This window comes from Ischnura elegans, chromosome 7, assembly GCF_921293095.1.
Source record: "Ischnura elegans chromosome 7, ioIscEleg1.1, whole genome shotgun sequence".
NCBI classification, from domain to species: Eukaryota; Metazoa; Arthropoda; class Insecta; order Odonata; family Coenagrionidae; genus Ischnura; species Ischnura elegans.
The window spans coordinates 81713667-81733146 of NC_060252.1; the positions used below are offsets into that span (position 1 = coordinate 81713667).

At 35.4% G+C, this 19480-nt stretch overlaps 1 protein-coding gene across 1 annotated transcript in view; it reads left to right on the plus strand.

The window, feature by feature from the left end:
• The window catches only part of LOC124162207 (WD repeat-containing protein 19), a 72634-nt gene that overhangs the window by 22982 nt on the left and 30172 nt on the right, over positions 1-19480 (plus strand). Inside the window, exons 8-15 of the mRNA XM_046538655.1 lie at positions 3076-3418; positions 4400-4666; positions 6113-6235; positions 9254-9403; positions 11783-11930; positions 12097-12310; positions 12557-12654; positions 17282-17412. Of these exons, the coding sequence (XP_046394611.1) occupies positions 3076-3418; positions 4400-4666; positions 6113-6235; positions 9254-9403; positions 11783-11930; positions 12097-12310; positions 12557-12654; positions 17282-17412 (1474 nt within the window). The remainder of the gene's footprint in view (positions 1-3075; positions 3419-4399; positions 4667-6112; positions 6236-9253; positions 9404-11782; positions 11931-12096; positions 12311-12556; positions 12655-17281; positions 17413-19480) is intronic.

Sequence of the window (19480 nt, forward strand, 5' to 3'; positions counted from 1 at the left end):
TTACTTGCATAGATAGTACACACTGGTCTCGATCACTAGGAATTTTGATAAAATTCCAAAGGTGAAATTATATCCATATATGATTAAAAATAAGTCACATGCGGGTGTATGCCGCGTGTCGTGATGGAGATAGCCCCGACGTTTCGCGACCGACTGCTGGTCTTTTTTTCAAGGGAACATTATTCCCTTGAAAAAGTGACCAGCAGTCGGTCGCGAAATGTTGGGGCTATCTCCATCACGACACGCGGCATACACCCATATGTGACTTATTTTTAATCATCTTGAGCCGCGAAAGCTTCAATCAATATATCCATATATGTACTTCAAATTGTGTATGTATTTGTAATATCTTACTATATGTCCCTTGCATGAAGTTGATACTAGCGTTAAAAACAATTTTATTCATCTTATAAACTACAGACTGACCTTAGCTGTGTCTAAAGTTTTTGTAAGTGCAACAACAGAGTATTACTGATATGTTGAATGATGTAATTATTATTATTACTGTGCATACTTCTATTTCATTAAACATAGGTGTCTTGTGAAGCTTGGATAACAGTGGCTTGTTATGGACCCTCCATGACTTGGGCCTTGACGGGTTTTATTTGATAAATACATTAATAATAATAATAATAATTTATTTTGTCTAGAGACCTTACAGCAAAAGATATAAGACACGTCATAAAAGGAAAAAAATGCATATATATACATATAATAGATTATAAATAATTGTATGTTCACAGGATATTAATGCTTAATAGGAGGAATGAAATAGGTATTCGTTAACAGAATAATAATTCTTCTCATGAAGAAAAGATTTTAACTTCCTTTTGAATGACTCCATTGACTGAATTGATTTCAAATGCGCAGGAAGTTTATTATAAATTCTGAGGCCCAGCTCGCGTGGGCCCAGCTTTGATCTGTTAGTCCTAATGGAATGATAATGAAGGTTATTACAATTCCTGGTTTCATATTTGTGAACATCACAATTGAGCATAAACAAATCAAGATTATAACGTACAAAAATTAAAATTGATAATAAATATACACACGGGAGTGGAAGAATGTTAAGTGCTTTAAAAATAGGCTTGGAGGGAGCATCAAAAGGTTTTTTTGCAATGATTCTAATTGCACGTTTTTGTAATGTGAACACCTTGGAGGCATGAGGGGATGAGCCCCAAAAAATTATATTGTATGACATTCGAGAATAAAAGATACCATAATACAATGTAAGAAGAATATTTAAATCAACAGAGTTCCTAAGGTGTCTTAATAGATAGCAGATTGAACTTAGTTTGTTGGCTAAGAAGTCAATATTCATCTCATAGGACATATTACCACATAAGTATGCACCAAGGAATTTTGTGTGGGACACATTCTCAATAGACTTTTTATCCAATCTAATTAGGATGCTCTCGAGAACATTGCTATTACCACAAAATTGAACAGTGTGTGTCTTTTGTGTGTTTAAAATCAATTTGTTAGCTGTACACCAGCTTAAAATACTATCATTTGCATTTTTAGAGCTCATAATAATGTCATTTTGAGTTGGAGAAGAAAGTAAAATATTCGTATCATCAGCATATAATATGACTTTAGAACCTGGAATATTACTGAGGGAATGAGCTAAATCATTTATGTAGATTAAAAATAAGATTGGGCCTAAGATTGAACCCTGAGGAACTCCTATGGTGGTAGAAGTACTTTTGGAAGAGTATATACTGCCATTTACAGACAGTGAGACAGCCTGTGTCCGATTGCTGAGGTATGACTGAAGCCATTTATTGGCAATGCCTCTCACTCCAAAATAATTAAGTTTACGAAGTAGGCGAGAGTGATCCACAAAATCGAATGCCTTGGAGAAATCATAAAAGATTCCTACAGTTTTTTGATTGTTGTCAAGTGATGACAAAATAAAGTCAGTGGCATGGAATAGAGCAGATGTAGTAGAGAGATTTTTACGGAAGCCATGTTGATTTGAGGAGATTAAGGCATATTTATCCAGGAAAGACATTAATTGGTTGTAGAATACTTTTTCAAATACTTTAGATAAGACATTTTGTTTAGCAATTGGCCTATAGTTATCCAAATTATTGGGGCAGCCTTTATTTTTATATAAAGGGTTAATAATGGAATGCTTGAGAGAAGATGGGAAAATCCCTTGAGTAAGGGATTCATTAATCAGAAATAGAAGAGGTTCCTTTATGCATCTATAAGAGAGATATAATATTCTCCCTGGGATGTGATCAGGGCCCGAAAAGTTTTTGTTAGCTAGGGTTGAAATTATAGCTTGTAAATCCGATTCCGTACAAGGATGAATAAAAATTGAAAAAGCACTAGACTCTGGACTATGGAGCAAGTTTGCAGAAGAGGCAGGAGAGGTGGGTAACGGTGGTGTAATTGTAAAAATTGTAATTGTACATATTTTATCCCTGGCAAAAAATTGTATGCTCCGTAGATTTTTATTTACTGACGTAGATTTCAAAAAACTACAGTGTCATTATCATTATTAACCTTGATACGGTTAACCGGCTGCACGGTCCCACAAAATATCACTATCTACCCTGAAGTTGCTGCAAAGGCTTCCGCAGTGCACTGGTAATGTAGACTGCATCTTCCGGGTTTCCCTGCGTCGTGGTTTTGTTGGAGACAACAGTTTCTCCTGCATTGCAGCAGGCGTCTTCAGGTCGAAGTGCTTATGCTATGTTTTGGCCGCCATTATATAAGCAGCCCAGTGGTGTATGTTCTCCCTGTTTGGCCGCCATGCGGCCAATAGCATACGGGTATGGGGTGAAGAGTGTCTTCCACCTACTGTGGAGTTGGTAGCTATCCTCTCGATTGAAAGTATGAGGATGTTTAGATATTTCAATCGCCTCTCGGGTGATCCTTGGATCCTGGGCTGCCTATATAATTGCGGCCAAAACGCGGCATATGCACTTCGACCTGAAGATACCTGCTGGAATGCAGGAGAAACTGTTGTCTCCAACACAACCACGGCGTGGTGAAACCCAGAAAATGCAGCCTACATTTCTACCCTGAAGTTGGTTAATCGATAAAATTTTGCTCAATTTTCAGAGTCAAATGCCATGAAATGCGAAACCTGCATGAAGCTCCTGCTGTGGTTACTATTGGCTCAGGTGGTGAGGATATTGTAGAGGGAGAAGAAGGGGATGAACTTGCAAGCAAGCGCAAATTAGGACGTATGGGCCGTTCAAGGAAAGAGGAAGTAAAAGTTGGAAGAATGAGTTGGAGCACTGATGGGCAGCTACTTGCTGTTGTAACTGGGTCTCAAAACTCATCCTCCCTTCTTGTCTATCTGTCTAGTCTCCCTTTTGTTTATGGCACTTGCAATACAGATGATGGACAACTTGCTTTGCTCACCAATATACGTCAGGTCACCATTTTTGGATCAACAAAGGTAACACTATTTATGATAATGAAATATGTCTCATCTGTAAATAAGCAATTTAAGGCTCTATATTATACTTTATATGTTATATAATAGATTTGAATGCTTTACCATTGAGCTCAAAGCCACAGTGGCCTGCTAAATCATTAGGATGTTTCAGTATTCCACTGTTCCTGTAGAAATAATAGAGATAAAGTATTGAACCATGATTGATATTTAACTATATGGGATTAAATATATGTACATGCATGGCAAGTCAGATTCAAAATGTTCAATGTATTTTATATGATTCAGGTTTACGGGTGTTAGGTAACAATGTTAAATCATAAATTTATCAAATGCAACGTGTTGGAAATAAATTAACTTTATGCCTAGACAAAGTGGATATTTTCTATAAGTAAAATCTACACTTTTTATTCTGGAACATGAAAATTTAAAGTGATGTAGGTAAGTGTAAACTTATCCTTACAAGGCATGATTTAAATGTAATTTAACTGATATTGTAAAAACAGTAATTAATGATAGTGGTTGTCTCAAGAATTGAAATAATATTGAAATACATAGCTGAGAAGTGTATTCTTGGAATCTGTTTGCCTTCCTTGGAAAGGTGGAAATAGAGAGAATTTTTCATAATTTGAAGTGGTAGGCAGAATTGAGAACTTAGGAGAGGAGCTCAGGCAAAATCAATCTCTGAACAGTAAATCAATCAATAGGAAGAATCAAGTATCTGTAAAAATCAATCTTTAATATGAAATGATGAATTTAGTGCATAGGCAATTCACTAGGAATTGGCCGTCTATTACTGATAGATATGGTTTTAATGACTTCAAAAAAAGAAGAAAAAATATTTTACATGTGAAAGTGTTTGGATTGATATTAGTGTATTTAGCGTTAGATATTTAAAAATAATGTAGTGATATGTGATACTTGATTACTCATATTTCAATCATTTTCCCAGGATTCGTTTATTGTTGTTGTCTTCAATTTTAGGATACAGTCCCTGAAACTATTACAATTGACGTGGAGCCTAGCTTTTTAGCTATCAGTTCTCTTCACTTGGCTGCCGGAATGAATAATCGAGCTTGGTTTTATGTATTAGCTGAGGAGATAAAAGATTTCTCTGTTACACAAGGTCAGCAAGAGATAAATTCTACTGCAATTGGAACCCAGGAGTATATGGGAAATGTGCAAAGTCTGAAGCTTGGAGGAAAATATGCCAGTGCCCTTCTTCAGTCTGGGAAAATTCAACTTCATGTGGTGAGTGTTACACATTATAGAATGATTAGGAGAGTGTGGTCAATTGTACTTTTTATATTTCACTTAGATGGTAGTATGGCTGTAAAAAGATCAATTGGAAATGGTGTTAGGCAATTGGAAAAGAGCATATGTGTGATGAAAATTTTGTTGAAAGAAATGGAGTACCTAATTTCACTGAATGCAATTGTTGGTTATTCAAATTTCAAATTTTTAAGCAATTCCCCTCAGACTGTATGAATTTTTGACCTTTCAGCAAACCCTTCAATTAAAAATACAGTGGAAAAACAATAATCCAGAATGCTTAATGATGTTTCCTGTGAATTGTATTTGTATCTCGTTACCTGGTTGTAGGCAACACTTTGACACGGATTTTTATGAACATTCATTGATGTCAGCGGAAATGATGCATTGTTGAGCGAAAAGGTCAAGTAATGAGAAAAACTCAAAGTAATAAATTAAAAGAATTTATTATTAAAGACACGATTATAAAATATTCAAAACATTTGAAAAAGGTCTTTATCGGTCAATCGCGAAGGCAGGTAAGTTATGAAAGTAACCTTGATGAGGCCACATATAAATGGCAGTAAAATAGCACAGCATTTTTACAATCAAACAGGAACATCAAAATTTTACCTCTCCATATTTTTATATATGCACATGTCTTAAATTTCATGTTTGCTGTTTAGGTGCTTCCATCATTCAGATATCCTGTTTATCAATCTTCTACTGTATGTTGTTTGGGGTGGGACCATTATGATGAATGGGCTCCCATTAATTGGGTGAGGAGTGCAGCGTTGTGAAATCTTATTTGCTGACAGAGGTTTTTAGAGAGGTGCCCTCAGTCCAAGCATAAGTGGTTCACTTTTTTGTTCAGAATGGAACATAATTAATTGCAAGGCATTTACTACATTCCGGTCTGAATTATTTTATAGGAAGGATCATTTATTATGCTTTTAACAATGTATAAATATAACTTATAAACATATGGAAAGAACAGATATCAAATCTTGAAAATTATGCCTGAAATCTTAATGGGCTATCGGCCAGTAAGGGCTGAGAGAGATAACAGGCATAACATAGCACTGAAGGCCCATGTGAATGAAGTTGAAGATATTCTTTGATGTGATTTGAGAGTAAATTGTATATGCAAATAATTTTAGGTAATCATAAATTTGTAATATTATAATATTTTGCTTGCCCAGTAAATATTATGGCTCAAATAGATGTAACAATAGAAATTGCTTCCCTGTTCATTATCATGGGATTGCTCAAAATTGTCTTCTCTCTCTTATACGCTTTAGTTTTGTGAATGTGGTACATTATAATGTTCTTCTTCAAATTGAGGAATTCTCCAAATAACCTTTTTAAGAATTCTTTCTCAAAATGTGATTACCTAAGTTTCTTCATGATTTTTTTTTCCAATTTCATAAACTTTTATTCTTTCAGATCCCAGGGACTTCTGTCAAAGATGAAGCTAGAGAGATGAAGATATTTCCCAGTCATAGCTCATCACCCTATGTCATTAGGTGCCATTGCATTACCCCTCAATCTCTGATCTATGGAACAGATGTAAGTTGATTGTTAAAATTTATTCTTTGTTTGTTGCTTTGTTTAGATCCCTTTAGGAATGGGTTGCTTCGGTTCTTTGGTTCTCATTTCCTCCAGTTCTTGAGGTTAAAACGGGGATCGGGTTGCTGTGGTGGCTAGAGTGTTGGCTTCCCACCCCGTGGGCTCGGGTTCAAATCCCAGCAGCGGCAGAGAATTTTCAGAGACTGCCCGATCCCTGCTTGAATGCTATGTGGAGGACATTTCAAGTGCAACACTCCGTCCGTCGGATGGGACATAAAGCAGTGGTCCCCTTGGCGCCTTTCGTTAAGAGCAGGCTAATGCCGACGCCGGGTTTCTCTCCACCCTTCCTTACCTACCCTTCCCTCATGGTGCAAATGACCGAAGCTGTCGGTCGCCTCCTCCAAATACCTTGAGGTTAAAACTGTCAGAACCAAAGCCAAAAAGAATATGTCATCATCATCATCATCATCATAAGTTAATTAAGAATGGTTTATGTAGCTCTCGATTCTGCTCTCCCATCAGCTAGTCATTAAAAAGAATGATTTGTGCTATACTCTGTTTGAAAACGTCTCTGTACCATAATTTGCATTGCATACAGTTGATAGTTTTTGTTATGGAATTTCTATTATTGTATTATACATACAGTGAGTCCTCGTTTAACGTCACTTACCGTTCCTGAAAAATGTGACGATAAACGAAATGACGTTAATCGGAGCACAATATCCCATAAGAAACAATGTAAAAAGTGAATATCGGCTCCTAGACCTCACAATTCCTACGCGAAAAAATTTTAGCGTATCATATTAGGGCCATTTCTTACGATGGGAATGCCAAACTATGGCATAAACACGAGTCTCTGTCTTCATTGACGGCAATACCAGCAGCGACGTACATCCTTCTCCATTTTTGTATCTTCCCGCGTTTGTTTTTTCGGCTTCGCTATGGTGGTCATCATCGCTGAAACATCGTCGCAGTTACAGGAACCAAGATTATTGAGAACACGGCGAAAAAGTGACGAAAAATACTCCGAGTTCTACCCGGAAAAATTCCTAGAAATCACTTTTCAGGTTCCAGAAAACCGTTATGTCAAGTAAAATTTGCTAAAACTTTACTTGACATTTACGCACTTAACATTTGCGCACCTACCTAAGAATACATTTTGCAGAAAATTTCCTGTAAACGTAATCGAAATTGACCATAAACACACCGTTTTACACTTCGTTTAGACTGACTGTATTACCGCCCACAAAACGAACAACCTGCAACGCCCGCCGCTTCGCATTTTTTCTCGCGCGAAATTTGAAAGACCTGACCAGACCTGACGTTATCGCGAAGCAAAGGTGCGATAAACGAATGACGGTCTCAAAATTTTCGTGACGTTATCGCGAAATGACGTTAAACGGGGTGACGTAGAACGAGGACTCACTGTATTATCTTTATTTTAGGTAGGATTTTAAATATCACAAAAAGCATTATGTAGTAGCTTTGGAAGATTGAACTTCTATTCACAGTGGAATCTTGTTCTATCGTTTTTCAAGGGATTTCATTTGGAGGATCTACCTTCTTCGCAATTTGAATCAAGTCAATCATACACTACTCTTCGGTATCTGGCCATTAAAAATGTTTTCCATGCTCACCTATTTTCTAGTTTTTATTTACAATTTTCTAGTTTTTTTGCCAGCAACTTTTTCCACCCTCTTCATAATTCCAAGCATTTTTCAGTTTGGAAATGTTGTTAGAACCCTATCTTCCAGTTGAAGTCCCTTACAAGGTTTTGTATGCATATTCTCACCATATTTCAATGTCTCATGGTTTGAAAGAAAAGTTCATTTTCGAGGTAAAGAACCATCATTTCAGTTTTAGATCCCAGCCAGGTCAAACTATAATACTTGAGGCAGCCAATGTTGCTTCATCCAACTGTGTCTGTCTTCGCTTGGGGACGTGTGTGTGCACTGTCTTACTCAATACAGAATGACAGCTATAACCCAATACTTTTTTAATCCTCCCTCATTGGCCCCTTCATCTTCAACCCTCCCCATTCTCTTTCCTATTTATGTTTTGGTTGTCCTCCTGTCCCCTCAACTTTCAGCCACGTGTTGTAAGTGCATTTGGTTCTTCCTTCAGCACACTGAAGAGGGCTACTCTGTAGCCGAAATACGAGTGTTTCCTCGTCCCCTTGCTGTGCCTCGACAATGCTCTCTTGGAGCAATATTTTTTCTCCCAGAAAATTGAAGCCATCTGTAGGTGAGTGAATATGTGAATGACTGCTTATTGAGTGTGTGTGTTTCCACAAATCACTGGCTATCCCTAACAGGCCCATCCTGTGAAGATTCCTGGTTTTTTGTGGGGCAAGAATCCTTAGTGGAGGTCCCTACAGCCCCCACAAAGGATCTTGTTGTGTATGTTTGTTGTGAGTGAATGTGTGTGTGTATGTTTTGGGCTTTCCAGTTGAGAGGCTGGTGTTTAGTCCCTGCGGTGAATTTCTCCCCCTTCCTGCACACCAACGCAGTGACAATTTTGACTTACAAGGTGGACGAGCCGTGGGAGAATTATACGGCCATTTGAGTATTTCCTTTCCACGGTATGACAGCAAAAACCTATGTCACAGTCAAATATATGTACATTTTGTAGCTAATGTTGAGTTGGAGAGAACAACTTAACAAGATTAACTCCCCTATCATTTCCTAATATGTACAGACATTGATGGAAATTGTGAGTGGATATTAGGCAGTGATATTGATTCTAAAAAAATTCAGCAGTTCAAATTTTTGCATCTTTTAATTCTTTGAAATGAGACTTGCAGTTGTGAAGATGTATAAAATGGTAACGGTATACCCAGTGCAATCATATTACGTAGCTGTGCTTGAGGTGGGCCATAACGATCTGAAAACAGTTTTATACCGCTACTACTTGTTGTCTGACTCCACACCCCTTTCTGACATTGGACGGAATAATGGTTTATGTGATATTTTGTGTGATTTTGTTTTAAAATTCACTGTGGGATCATTTTGTTTTCAGAACGGTGCTGTTTACTACTTCTCTTTGGAAGATTGGGCTGAGGCTGATGATTACCAGCATGGAGTAGGTCTGAAAGAAATTTATTCTGACCCCATTGGAGTGTACCTGGCATTGGTCGATGATAAAAATGAAGGTCATATTTATAATCCGGTAGGTATTGATCCCTAAGATCCACATTTAATTTATGTTCTTATAATCTGGTAACTTTTTGTGGTGATTTCACTCGATCCATCTTTTATTTTGAAATCTTGGCTGGGGTTGACCATTCCATCTTAAAAACTGTGCCATCATTCATTTGGCCCATTGGACAAGCTGTGTGCCCATATTCCGTCAGATCAGGTAAAAAATCAAAAAAATAAATGAAATTGGGTCATTCCACCCAAATTCATTCAGCAGGGCTATTCCCATTCTCGTATCGTCGGGTCATAAGTAGAAATCGGTCATAACTATATATATCTCATATTCACCTCTTGAAACGGCGTTAAGGACTTATGACCGGGGCATTCGCTACCGCCCCATGAAATCGGAATCGTTTGAGGTGGTAATTTCGGGACAGGTCATACGAAACCTACCGCCGGTCATAGGTACTGCCTCGTTTTTCGGAATAGCCCTGCAGGAGTTTGCCACCTGGGTCACTGGTTTCAATAAAATTTGGTAAAACATCTTCAATTGTTAAAGATACAAAAACAAACACCAAAGTCTTTTTTTAATGCCTGGAACGTTTAAAAAAAATTTGCAATGTCATAAAATGAAATGAAATAAAAGCAGCTTCGCATTGAATATCATATGTCCGGGTAAAAGGAAAATAAAAAAGGAGGCTTTAGTTCATTTTAAATTTCTTGAATTAATTAAGATTATTAATGGTAGTTGTGAATGAAATTCAAAAATTTCATAAAGATAACAGCAAAGTAAAATTTTCAAATCTATTCTTGACAATCTATGGACCCCTACGATTTTTTTCTAATTTTTTTATACGTTGTAGATGCAACCCTCCTCTACAAGTCATTAATATGGTGAGGGTAATATTTTATTTAGAAAGAAAAATATTTTTCAGCGAAGGCTTAGCTCCCCTTCCGATATGACTCATTTTATCCTGCTATCTCATTGTCCTCCCATACCCATCATTATGCTCTGAAAAATATTGTTACATGCATTGCCACTTTCCTCACGTACATAATCAACCCCTGATGAAAAAGCAGATGTAAATGCATGGGCCGTCCATCCTCGACACTCAATTTTTTAGCATTTTTCTTTGTGTACATTATTTTCCCTCATTTATATCCACCTTACTCCCTGTTATCTGCTATATTTAACTGTTATCTCTTCATTATCGCAATTCATGTAGAATGTTTGCTCGCGTGAGTGCAAGCAAATTTTTGAGTGAGTGGGAAGGAATATTCTGTTACAAATGATTAGCATGAGAGTTGAATTTTTCAAGTCAACAGTTCATTGCATTAAAGTTAATCTCATAAAACAAAAATGAATCCTATTTGCTGAAAAATATTGTATTCAAATTACATTTGGCATCCCCATTACCTAAGATAATGACTTCTACTTAGAATATATTTCATTAGAATAGAAATAGAAAAATAATTTGATTCATTTGTAATACATATTTTATTATGGGTTTCCATCTCATCAGAAAATGTCCGAATAGAAGTCCACAGCAGCTGCCATGTTTGTGACTACATCATGTCTTTAATATAAATGAAATCATCCTGTGGTAAAGCAACCCGCAAGTCATATATGTATTGCGAACCTCCTTATGAGGAAGTGGTGGTTATCCTGGACATGTCACATTCATTTTATGGAGGTTTTTCAGTAATTGGATTTATACAAGGATTCGCATTCCCTACATTTCAATAATATATAAAAATTAACCAATAAATTAAATGGTTAGAGTTGTGAAATTGAGTTGCTGGCTGAGGTGGGCATCATTTAAATATTGATTGGCAGTAGCTTGTGGGGGAAAAATGAACCAGTGTTGGTGTTATTACAGGTGGTCTTTTTACTATTTTTTTGCTATTAAGGAGCAACCGAAGTGATGTCAGCTTTTAGTTTAGGTGGTGTTTTCGTCGAATTTTGCTGTGTGATGGCTTGTAATACAGGGGTTTATGGAACTACAGTGAAACCTCGATTTTACATTCCCCCATTATACATTTTCCCTGATTTTGCACAGTTTTTATCGGGTCCCAAACAATACTGCCTTTAAACAATGATACTCTATTTTACAATATCCTCAATTTTGCACTTTTTTTAAGTGGTCCATTCAAAAGTGTAAAATAGAGGTTTCACTGTATATCTATTCATCTCTTTATAGCTATGATCCAGGACTTGCTAGACCTATCTCATTTGAATAGCTTGTTGTTTTAAAACATTTCTGATGCTCATAAACTATTGCCATATACATCAAAGTGTTTTTCCAAATAATACATACTACATCTTGTTTTCATTCTATTGCCGTATTTGTAGGTGAGTTAATTCCTTTTATAAATTGCTTTCATATTCTATTTCACTATATTTATTCAGGTCATCAGTGAAACTACAAAAATACCCGATTTCCCACTGACTGCATCTGTAATTATGTGGGAGAATTATTTACCCAATAAAAATATATTTGCCGTTTTCGATGGTGAAAAGGTCTTAACATACATATATCTTTACAACACTGTAGAAGGTGAGTTGAGGGTTAAGTATGTTAGTTGTCTCAGTATTGCTTTTTTTATTACGTCTGTTTTGCTATTTTAAGAATGATGTTTGCAATTACTTATGTGAATTTTGAAAACAATGATTTTAAAATAATAATCGGGATGTATTGTAAAATATCTGTCATTAATTATAAGGTAACATTGTGGAGAAAGCTGGTGAAACCCAGATTGAAAATGGTCATCTACCTTTGCTCCTTTTCAATGGAGAAATAACATCACATACCAAGGGTGGTAATGTAGCAAGAAGTATTTTGAGTACCCATGATATCAAAGACATAAATGGTTTAGATCACCAAGATTTAATCATTGTGCTTCAAGAGAATTTGAAGAAACACCTTGCTCTGAATAAGTGAGTACTTTTGATCCACTCTTACATTTGAGTGTAAGTTGAAATAGCTTAATTGATATGTATACTATGTATTTTGAAATGACATTAATTATCTCTCATGATTGGAATGCATGCATAAATAGTTGCTGTTTTACTAGTAGATACTATTGATTTGCTTGTAATTCTGCATTAATTAAAATAGGTTTTTCGTATTTAAAATTTTTATGTTATTCATGATATTTTGTCTTAAACTTTAATTTTCTCAAGGCTGGAAGATGCATATGATGTGTGTTTATCTCTTAACTCTCAAGAAATGTGGAATGAGCTTGCTGTAGCTTCTTTGAAAGGTTTAAATATTGATATGGGTATGTATCAGACTCAGGTAGTATTTTTCCTTGTTTTGAATTTTGCTTCCTTAAACTTGAAATAATGAATAAATTAAATTAACTGAAGGAACTTAAGCAATAACCAAAATAAGAAAATTAAATTTATAATTTTCATTCTAATGTGGATTTTGAAAGTAATGTCATCTCTATCTCTGTGAAAGTCTTGCTATGATATCTTCAATTGCCCCTGGGTTTAATTTTTCATATGGGTATAAGAAATTGTTAATCACTAAATTGAATGAATTCTCCCCAATCCCTTCCAAAAAATTTCTTGGATCAAAATTGTTAGGGAGGTGCTAAAAACAAATAAAATTGAGGAAATGGGTATCAAAATTACAGTTCCCGGGTAGGGGTTAATATTCTAAATTTTAATGTCATAATTTCATGACATAAAGGTAAGCAAAGTTTTTTTTTTGTAATTTTGACAAGTGTGGAATAATAGGAAAGACACATATGCTTGATTGTTAAAATGTATTACCATAAATAAGATTTGTTTGATTGCTATTGAGATATGCTAAGATTGTTTTAATGCAGCCCTCCATTCTACTCACCTATGTGATTGATTTTTCATAGTAACGTATTTCATCTTTTTGCATCCTTTGTAACCTCTCCTATGTAACTCATTCAGGGCCGTCCCTTGCCCTTGCTCCCTTCCACCAATCCTTCTACGATTGACCCACTAAGTTGTCCTGTCTTCTCCTTAAGACTTCTCTTTTCTCCCACTATTCTTTGCACTTCCTTATTATTTACTATATTTATCCATTTTATTTTCATCATTCTTTGGTAGCACCATGTTTTGAATGCTTCCATTGTCTTCTCAGCTGCTGTCAACGTCCTTGTCTCGTTCCCATCCGAACCCAAAATATGATTATGCTTTATGGGTTGTGGGGTGAATTGGGTCCCTAAAAACAAATGTCAGCATTTTTAATGGACGGGTTAAAGATGGGGCTGGTACCTGGATAAAATTGCTCCAGGTATCTAAAAGTCTCTGGGTGACCCAGGACTACTGTTGCTGGCTCACTGCCAAAAACGGCATCGACCATGTCTAGGGGTTCAATTCTTCGTTTGCATTTATGCCTAAGATGCGATGGACTAATTCCTTGAACATCCGTTGTGGTCTTCCACATTTACCCCACCAATGTTATTGTGTAAATATTTGGTTACTGGAATATCTTTTGCGATTTTTTAAGTTTAAATTTGAATGAATATGGCATTAGCACTATAAATGTTACCAAATTTCTTCTTAAAAAGTTTAAAATTCAGATTAAATTATCTTTTATGATGACATTTTCCATGTTAGAATGTAGTTATGACATTATATTAGTCTGCCATACTTTGAGCAATGTTTTTTTGTTTTAATTTTGATGATAATCTTAAAGTTAATTAGAATATGTATGCATTAGTTTATAATTGGCTCTTACCATTTAATCTGTTGCATGCAATGTGACCTGAGTATTTATGCATGTGTAAATGTTTACACCTGGGTGACTTCAAGCCAAATTGGACTGGAGTTGACACTAGAACTCTCATACTTTGATGAAAATTGGTATGCATATATGCTTGCCTTCTTGAGTTAAGACAGTGCAGTTGAAATGTACGTCAAGCATTAAAATTCCAGCTGATTGACAGGTTTTTTCAAAATGGTGAATATTTGGTCAAGCAATTTACTGTAAAAAACAGTACAATTTTAAATACATACATGTATCGATGATTTTGGTTTTGATGTTATTTTTTTATTTTTTTTACCTATAAACATCAAAAAACAAAAAAAATTGTATTGGGATGGTGTTTTTCCATTTATGAGTCAAAACAATTTTTGAATCTCATACTGCAAACCTGTTCGGAGTCCTTTTGTTTTTTTTTTTTTTTTTTGAGACTCCTCATTTTTCTTATTTTTTGCATCTTTATTTTTGAATATCTACAGCAAAGAAACAGTTTGATGGTCTGGAACAATTCATGCATCCATAGACTACATAGTGATAAAAGATACTTAACGTAATTCTCATATTTTCATGGGTGAGCAGAAGGGGTACTTGAGGAAAAATTATAAATCATAAATATTTTTCGAAATCTCATTTGTTAGTTTCTATTAAATTATATCAAAAGTGAGACGTATGTGTCTAAATTATAAATAAAAAATCGGCACCCACCCAAATCTTTGTGCAGTGCTGTGTGGAGCAGTGCAGTGTCACATTCAAAACTTAATAATATTTAGAAAAAGAAAGGGAGTGAAATAACATTTTTCATTTGATTATCAAAAGAATCATTAATGAACAAATGCTGAAAAAGAAGCATGTGCTGAAATATAAAACTTTTGCATCAAATTTAGTAAATTTGGGGTCTTTCAAGACTCCACACTGTTACAATAGGGTTAAAAGTATAAGATATTATATGTAGTTAAAAAATAAATTAAAAATGGCAATCGTTCAAATATACACATTCTTGTTGCTTAAAAATTGATTGTTTAGATGGTTAATTTTTTAAAGGCTAATTTCAGTAATACTATTTTAGGATTTCAGAAGACTTTAGTTTAAAAATATATTTGTCTAAAATATTTATACTCATTTCTTCCTGAAAAATATGACATCGAAAATTTCATCCTTTAGAAAACTGCTACAACTGCCTTTGTGTATGTACTTTCATTCCGATGTTTTTTATTTCTGTAAAAAATTTCAATTGCCATTTTTTAATTTTAGAAGGCAATCATTTATGTTTACTTTAATAAAAATCGGAGGGGTCGAGGGTCAACTTAAGTCTGAGCTGGCTTGGAATGACCCAGTTGTGAAAACCCTGGGTAAAAATCATCCTTGCAAATAGAAATGAGTGAATAAGGATGGAGTAATTTTCTTCATATTTATGATAGTATATTTCAATTTTTGTTTTTGCTGAATTAACTTTATTAACTATATTCCAATAGCCTTAAAATTTTCCAATGATTTCAAGCAGCAATGAAATGTAGTTCCTTTGTCCCTAAACTTCTTTTTTATCATGGAAAGATGAGAATGATTTGGAAGTAATACCCTTTGATAACTATGTACTAGCCTTATATATTAGGTTTTGGTTTTTATTCCTCATAAAATGTCAATTTCAGGCTTTGACACGTTGCGTACCGGGGTATTTAAATTCCTAGGAACGCCCATTCTGGGTAACATGTCCCTATTAGGGCGTAATGCCATTGGTTTAAACACGGTTAAAAAGCTAATGTTTAGAATATAACTTTACCCAATCAAACGTTATGATGTATCAATTCATTATGAATAACAAACAATAACTGAAAACGTACTAACGAATACATATTGTACGCTTTAAAATTGTTTAGGTTGACGCGCCTAAATGACGAGAATCTTCGTCATCCGTCCGGAACGTTCGGGAAAAATAATGACGAGAATTCTCGCAATCCATACGCAACGTGTTAAGTTCCAAAAGTTTTCAGTTTTGGTGTACCCTGTATATAGGTTTTCTATACATAGGATGGGGACAAAGGACCTTTCATTCTTGCACATACAGCATTTTGCTCTTAAGGCGGCCCTGTTCATTAACTCAAGATAAGTTGAACCAGCTACTAGTTTCCTGTTTTTGCATCTTGATAAATGATTTGGAGCATGATGTTGCTTTTGTGTAAGAAAGCCAAAGAACAATATCTCAATGGAAAACTACTAAAAATTTTCCTTCAAGCCAAGGAAAATCCCCTTGAGATGGATATGGCAGTACAATTGAATATTTAGTTGCCCGAGAGAGCCTTCAGAGATGTTCATGGAAATTCTGAACTCAGAGCAAAAGACTATGAACTTCAGCTGGCCTAGAGTTGAATACTTTGAATTCAGGGTGTAAAGGAAGGAAATTATTTCAAATCTGACCCTTCAACAGTTAGAAGACAGTTCCTTAAAGCAAAAGCAATTCCTGACACATATGGGTTTTACCATTTGACTTAAAAACTGGGAACTTCCACGTATAGAATTCCACTTTGCTGGTGACTATCTCATGCGTTTATGGTGTCACTAACCATTATTAGCTCATACATTGTGTATTGCTTTGATGGTCAGTGTTTTTTGGATTATTAATTTCCAAGTATGAAAAGGAAGGTGATGAGAGAGTAAAACTCAGACTTTTACGCCCTATGTCAAGGAGATCCCTCTGACGTTCATAGAAGAAGGGAGACATCTGCAATACAAGTTGTGTCATTAGTTCTGTTAGCCCTCCCATCACCGAGCCTTCTGGGAAGAGTTAAGTGAAAGTGAGGTCTGAAAATCGCTCTTCCCCATCAGACAACTTATGTTCAAAACGTCAGTTTTTCATTGTGCAGACAAATAGTTATTTTTTACCCTAAGGATCTGCTGGAGTTAGGTAATAATTTTCCCATTTTGAATATATGTTTTGGAATACTAATACCTGTGATGCATATTATATAGTATTTGTTGATTATTTTTGTATACGTCTGCTCGTAACCTAACATTTCAAATCATGCATATAGTATTGTGAAGTGTATTGTGATATGTGCTAATTTGTGCCATTATTATTCTCACATGTGGAATGAGCTGTGCTTGTGCTTGAGATTGTGTATGTACATGTGCTTAGTCAATTTTTCTTCATGCGTAAATAATTTCAGCTGTAACAGTTTATCGTCAAATGGGGAATGTTGGCATGGTCTGGGCTCTTGAGAGCTTTCAAGGTACTGAAGATAAATGTCTGCTTGCTGGTCATGTGTGTGTCTGTTTGAAGAGCTTCTCCAAAGCCCAGGTACTGCTAAATGTTTATCCGTAATTTTTAATTATTCTGGTAATTTTTTGTGAATATTCTAAGTTTTATGTGTACGTTGTACAAATTGAGATATTCCATTGTTGCTTGTTATTCCATTTACTGCTTAACTTTGCCTGCTTTAGAATGTTGTTAGAATTCTCCATTTAAACTTGTATGGTATAGTCTGTACGTAGTGTGTACTAATACTCTTTTTATATTTATATGTATGTGTTGTGTTTATGTCATTTTTATGGTAGTTGATGAATTCAAAACTTAAGGTGTTTAAAAAAATAAAATTACAATTACTTATTTAGAATTTTAAGGTTACTTTTTGTGGTCAATATCCTGTCCATCTTAACGCTGTTCTTCAGCAAAAGATATGGGGCTAAAACCAAAATTTAATTTTTGCAAATGTATATACATGGGAGAAGAACTTAAACATAATATCTTCCATGAAAACACTCTCTTTCAGTTTGTGTTTTGTCAATTATATAAATTTTTGTTCATTATGATTTTAAAATTTGCATTTAGCGGATCAAAAATAATTTTTATACTTAAAGCTTTCTAGTTAAAAGGATTAGCTATTGCAATGTCATATCGGAATTTAATTCTGATCACCATAATTGGAAATCAGAGAGTAAGGGAAGGGTGTAGCCTAAACATTTTGGAAAGTTTGATTACATGTGACTTGTCTGTTATACAGTGGAGCCCACTCATAACAAACCTGCTTTTTACAAAGTTAAAGGCATTCCCCATCAAGAATACCTACATGCCATGTAAAAAATCCTGCTTTTAACACAGGCATACTGAAAGAAATCTAGTTAATTACAGTGGAACCTCGATAAAACGACACCCCACGGTGCACCAATAAACACTCGCTATAGTGAATTGTCGCTTTACCGAAGGTGGTGCAAATAATAGCCAATATACCTCATATTACTCCTTTATTTTTATTTTCTCGCTTAGACGCGTTTGGTGTTTTTTTGGCCATGGTGTGTTCCATCAAATGCTTTCTATTCATACAACTCATGGACGTGCGGGTATGCTGTCGACTGCTTTCTGCCGCCCGAGGAACAAAAGAAGATCAGGCATTCGCGAATGCTAATGCCACAATATTTTCACCAAAATTAACTACTTATTTATCGAACGACAGTTTACCACATAAATTTGAGACTGAGCACTCCATTAACTTCATTTCTAACAGATCGCTAGCAATTACAGAGATTAAGGAGTCTTGGTTTAAGTTTTCCGGCGGTGAAACCCTCGCTATGGCGAGAGCCAACACCAAAAGGGCCTCGTAAAAACGAAATTTTTAACATGCTTATTATAGGATCAATTGACGGTGCATCGGCTATCTCTCGTTATAGCGGGGGGTCTCGCTATAGCCCGTACTCGCTTTAACGAGGTTCCATTGTACGCAGTTAGTCTCGCAGTAAGATTTCAACCTCTTCTAAGCTTTTTCAAAGAATTATGGCAATGTTTTATTCATTATAAGATGCTGAAGAGGTATGACAATATTGTCTGTAAAATTTTAGACATGACTACTATCAGTGTGTGGAATTTATTGAATTGCTCAATTATGATGTGTCACCAATTTTTGCTCAGCATTTTCAGAGCTCTCTGGAATACAGTGGCTAATTAGTAACTCATCGCATAGAGTTCAGTCAGGCTCTTATGTGCTTTTATATCTTTTCTTCCCATGAAAGTGTCCAGTCTTATAGGAATATCAATGTTATATAATGTATCATATGTTTTTAGACTGCAGAAATTTTTGTAAGGAGCTACAGTGTACTCCCGATTATCCGGGCTAATGATGGGAGGAGGCAGCACGAATAATCCAAAAACACGAAAAATCCAAAATTTCACTAGAATATCATTTAATTCTCATAATTCATATGAATCAAACGATTAAATATTATTTATGTCTGTTATTTTAGATCGCATTCTGGAATCAATATTAGCTTTCTTTTCCCGACCGCTATCTTTTTAGCAGTGACAACGTGATTGTACTCGCATTCCTACTCCTCTGTGTGATACCTGGTTTCCGAAAACCACGCATCCGTGGCTG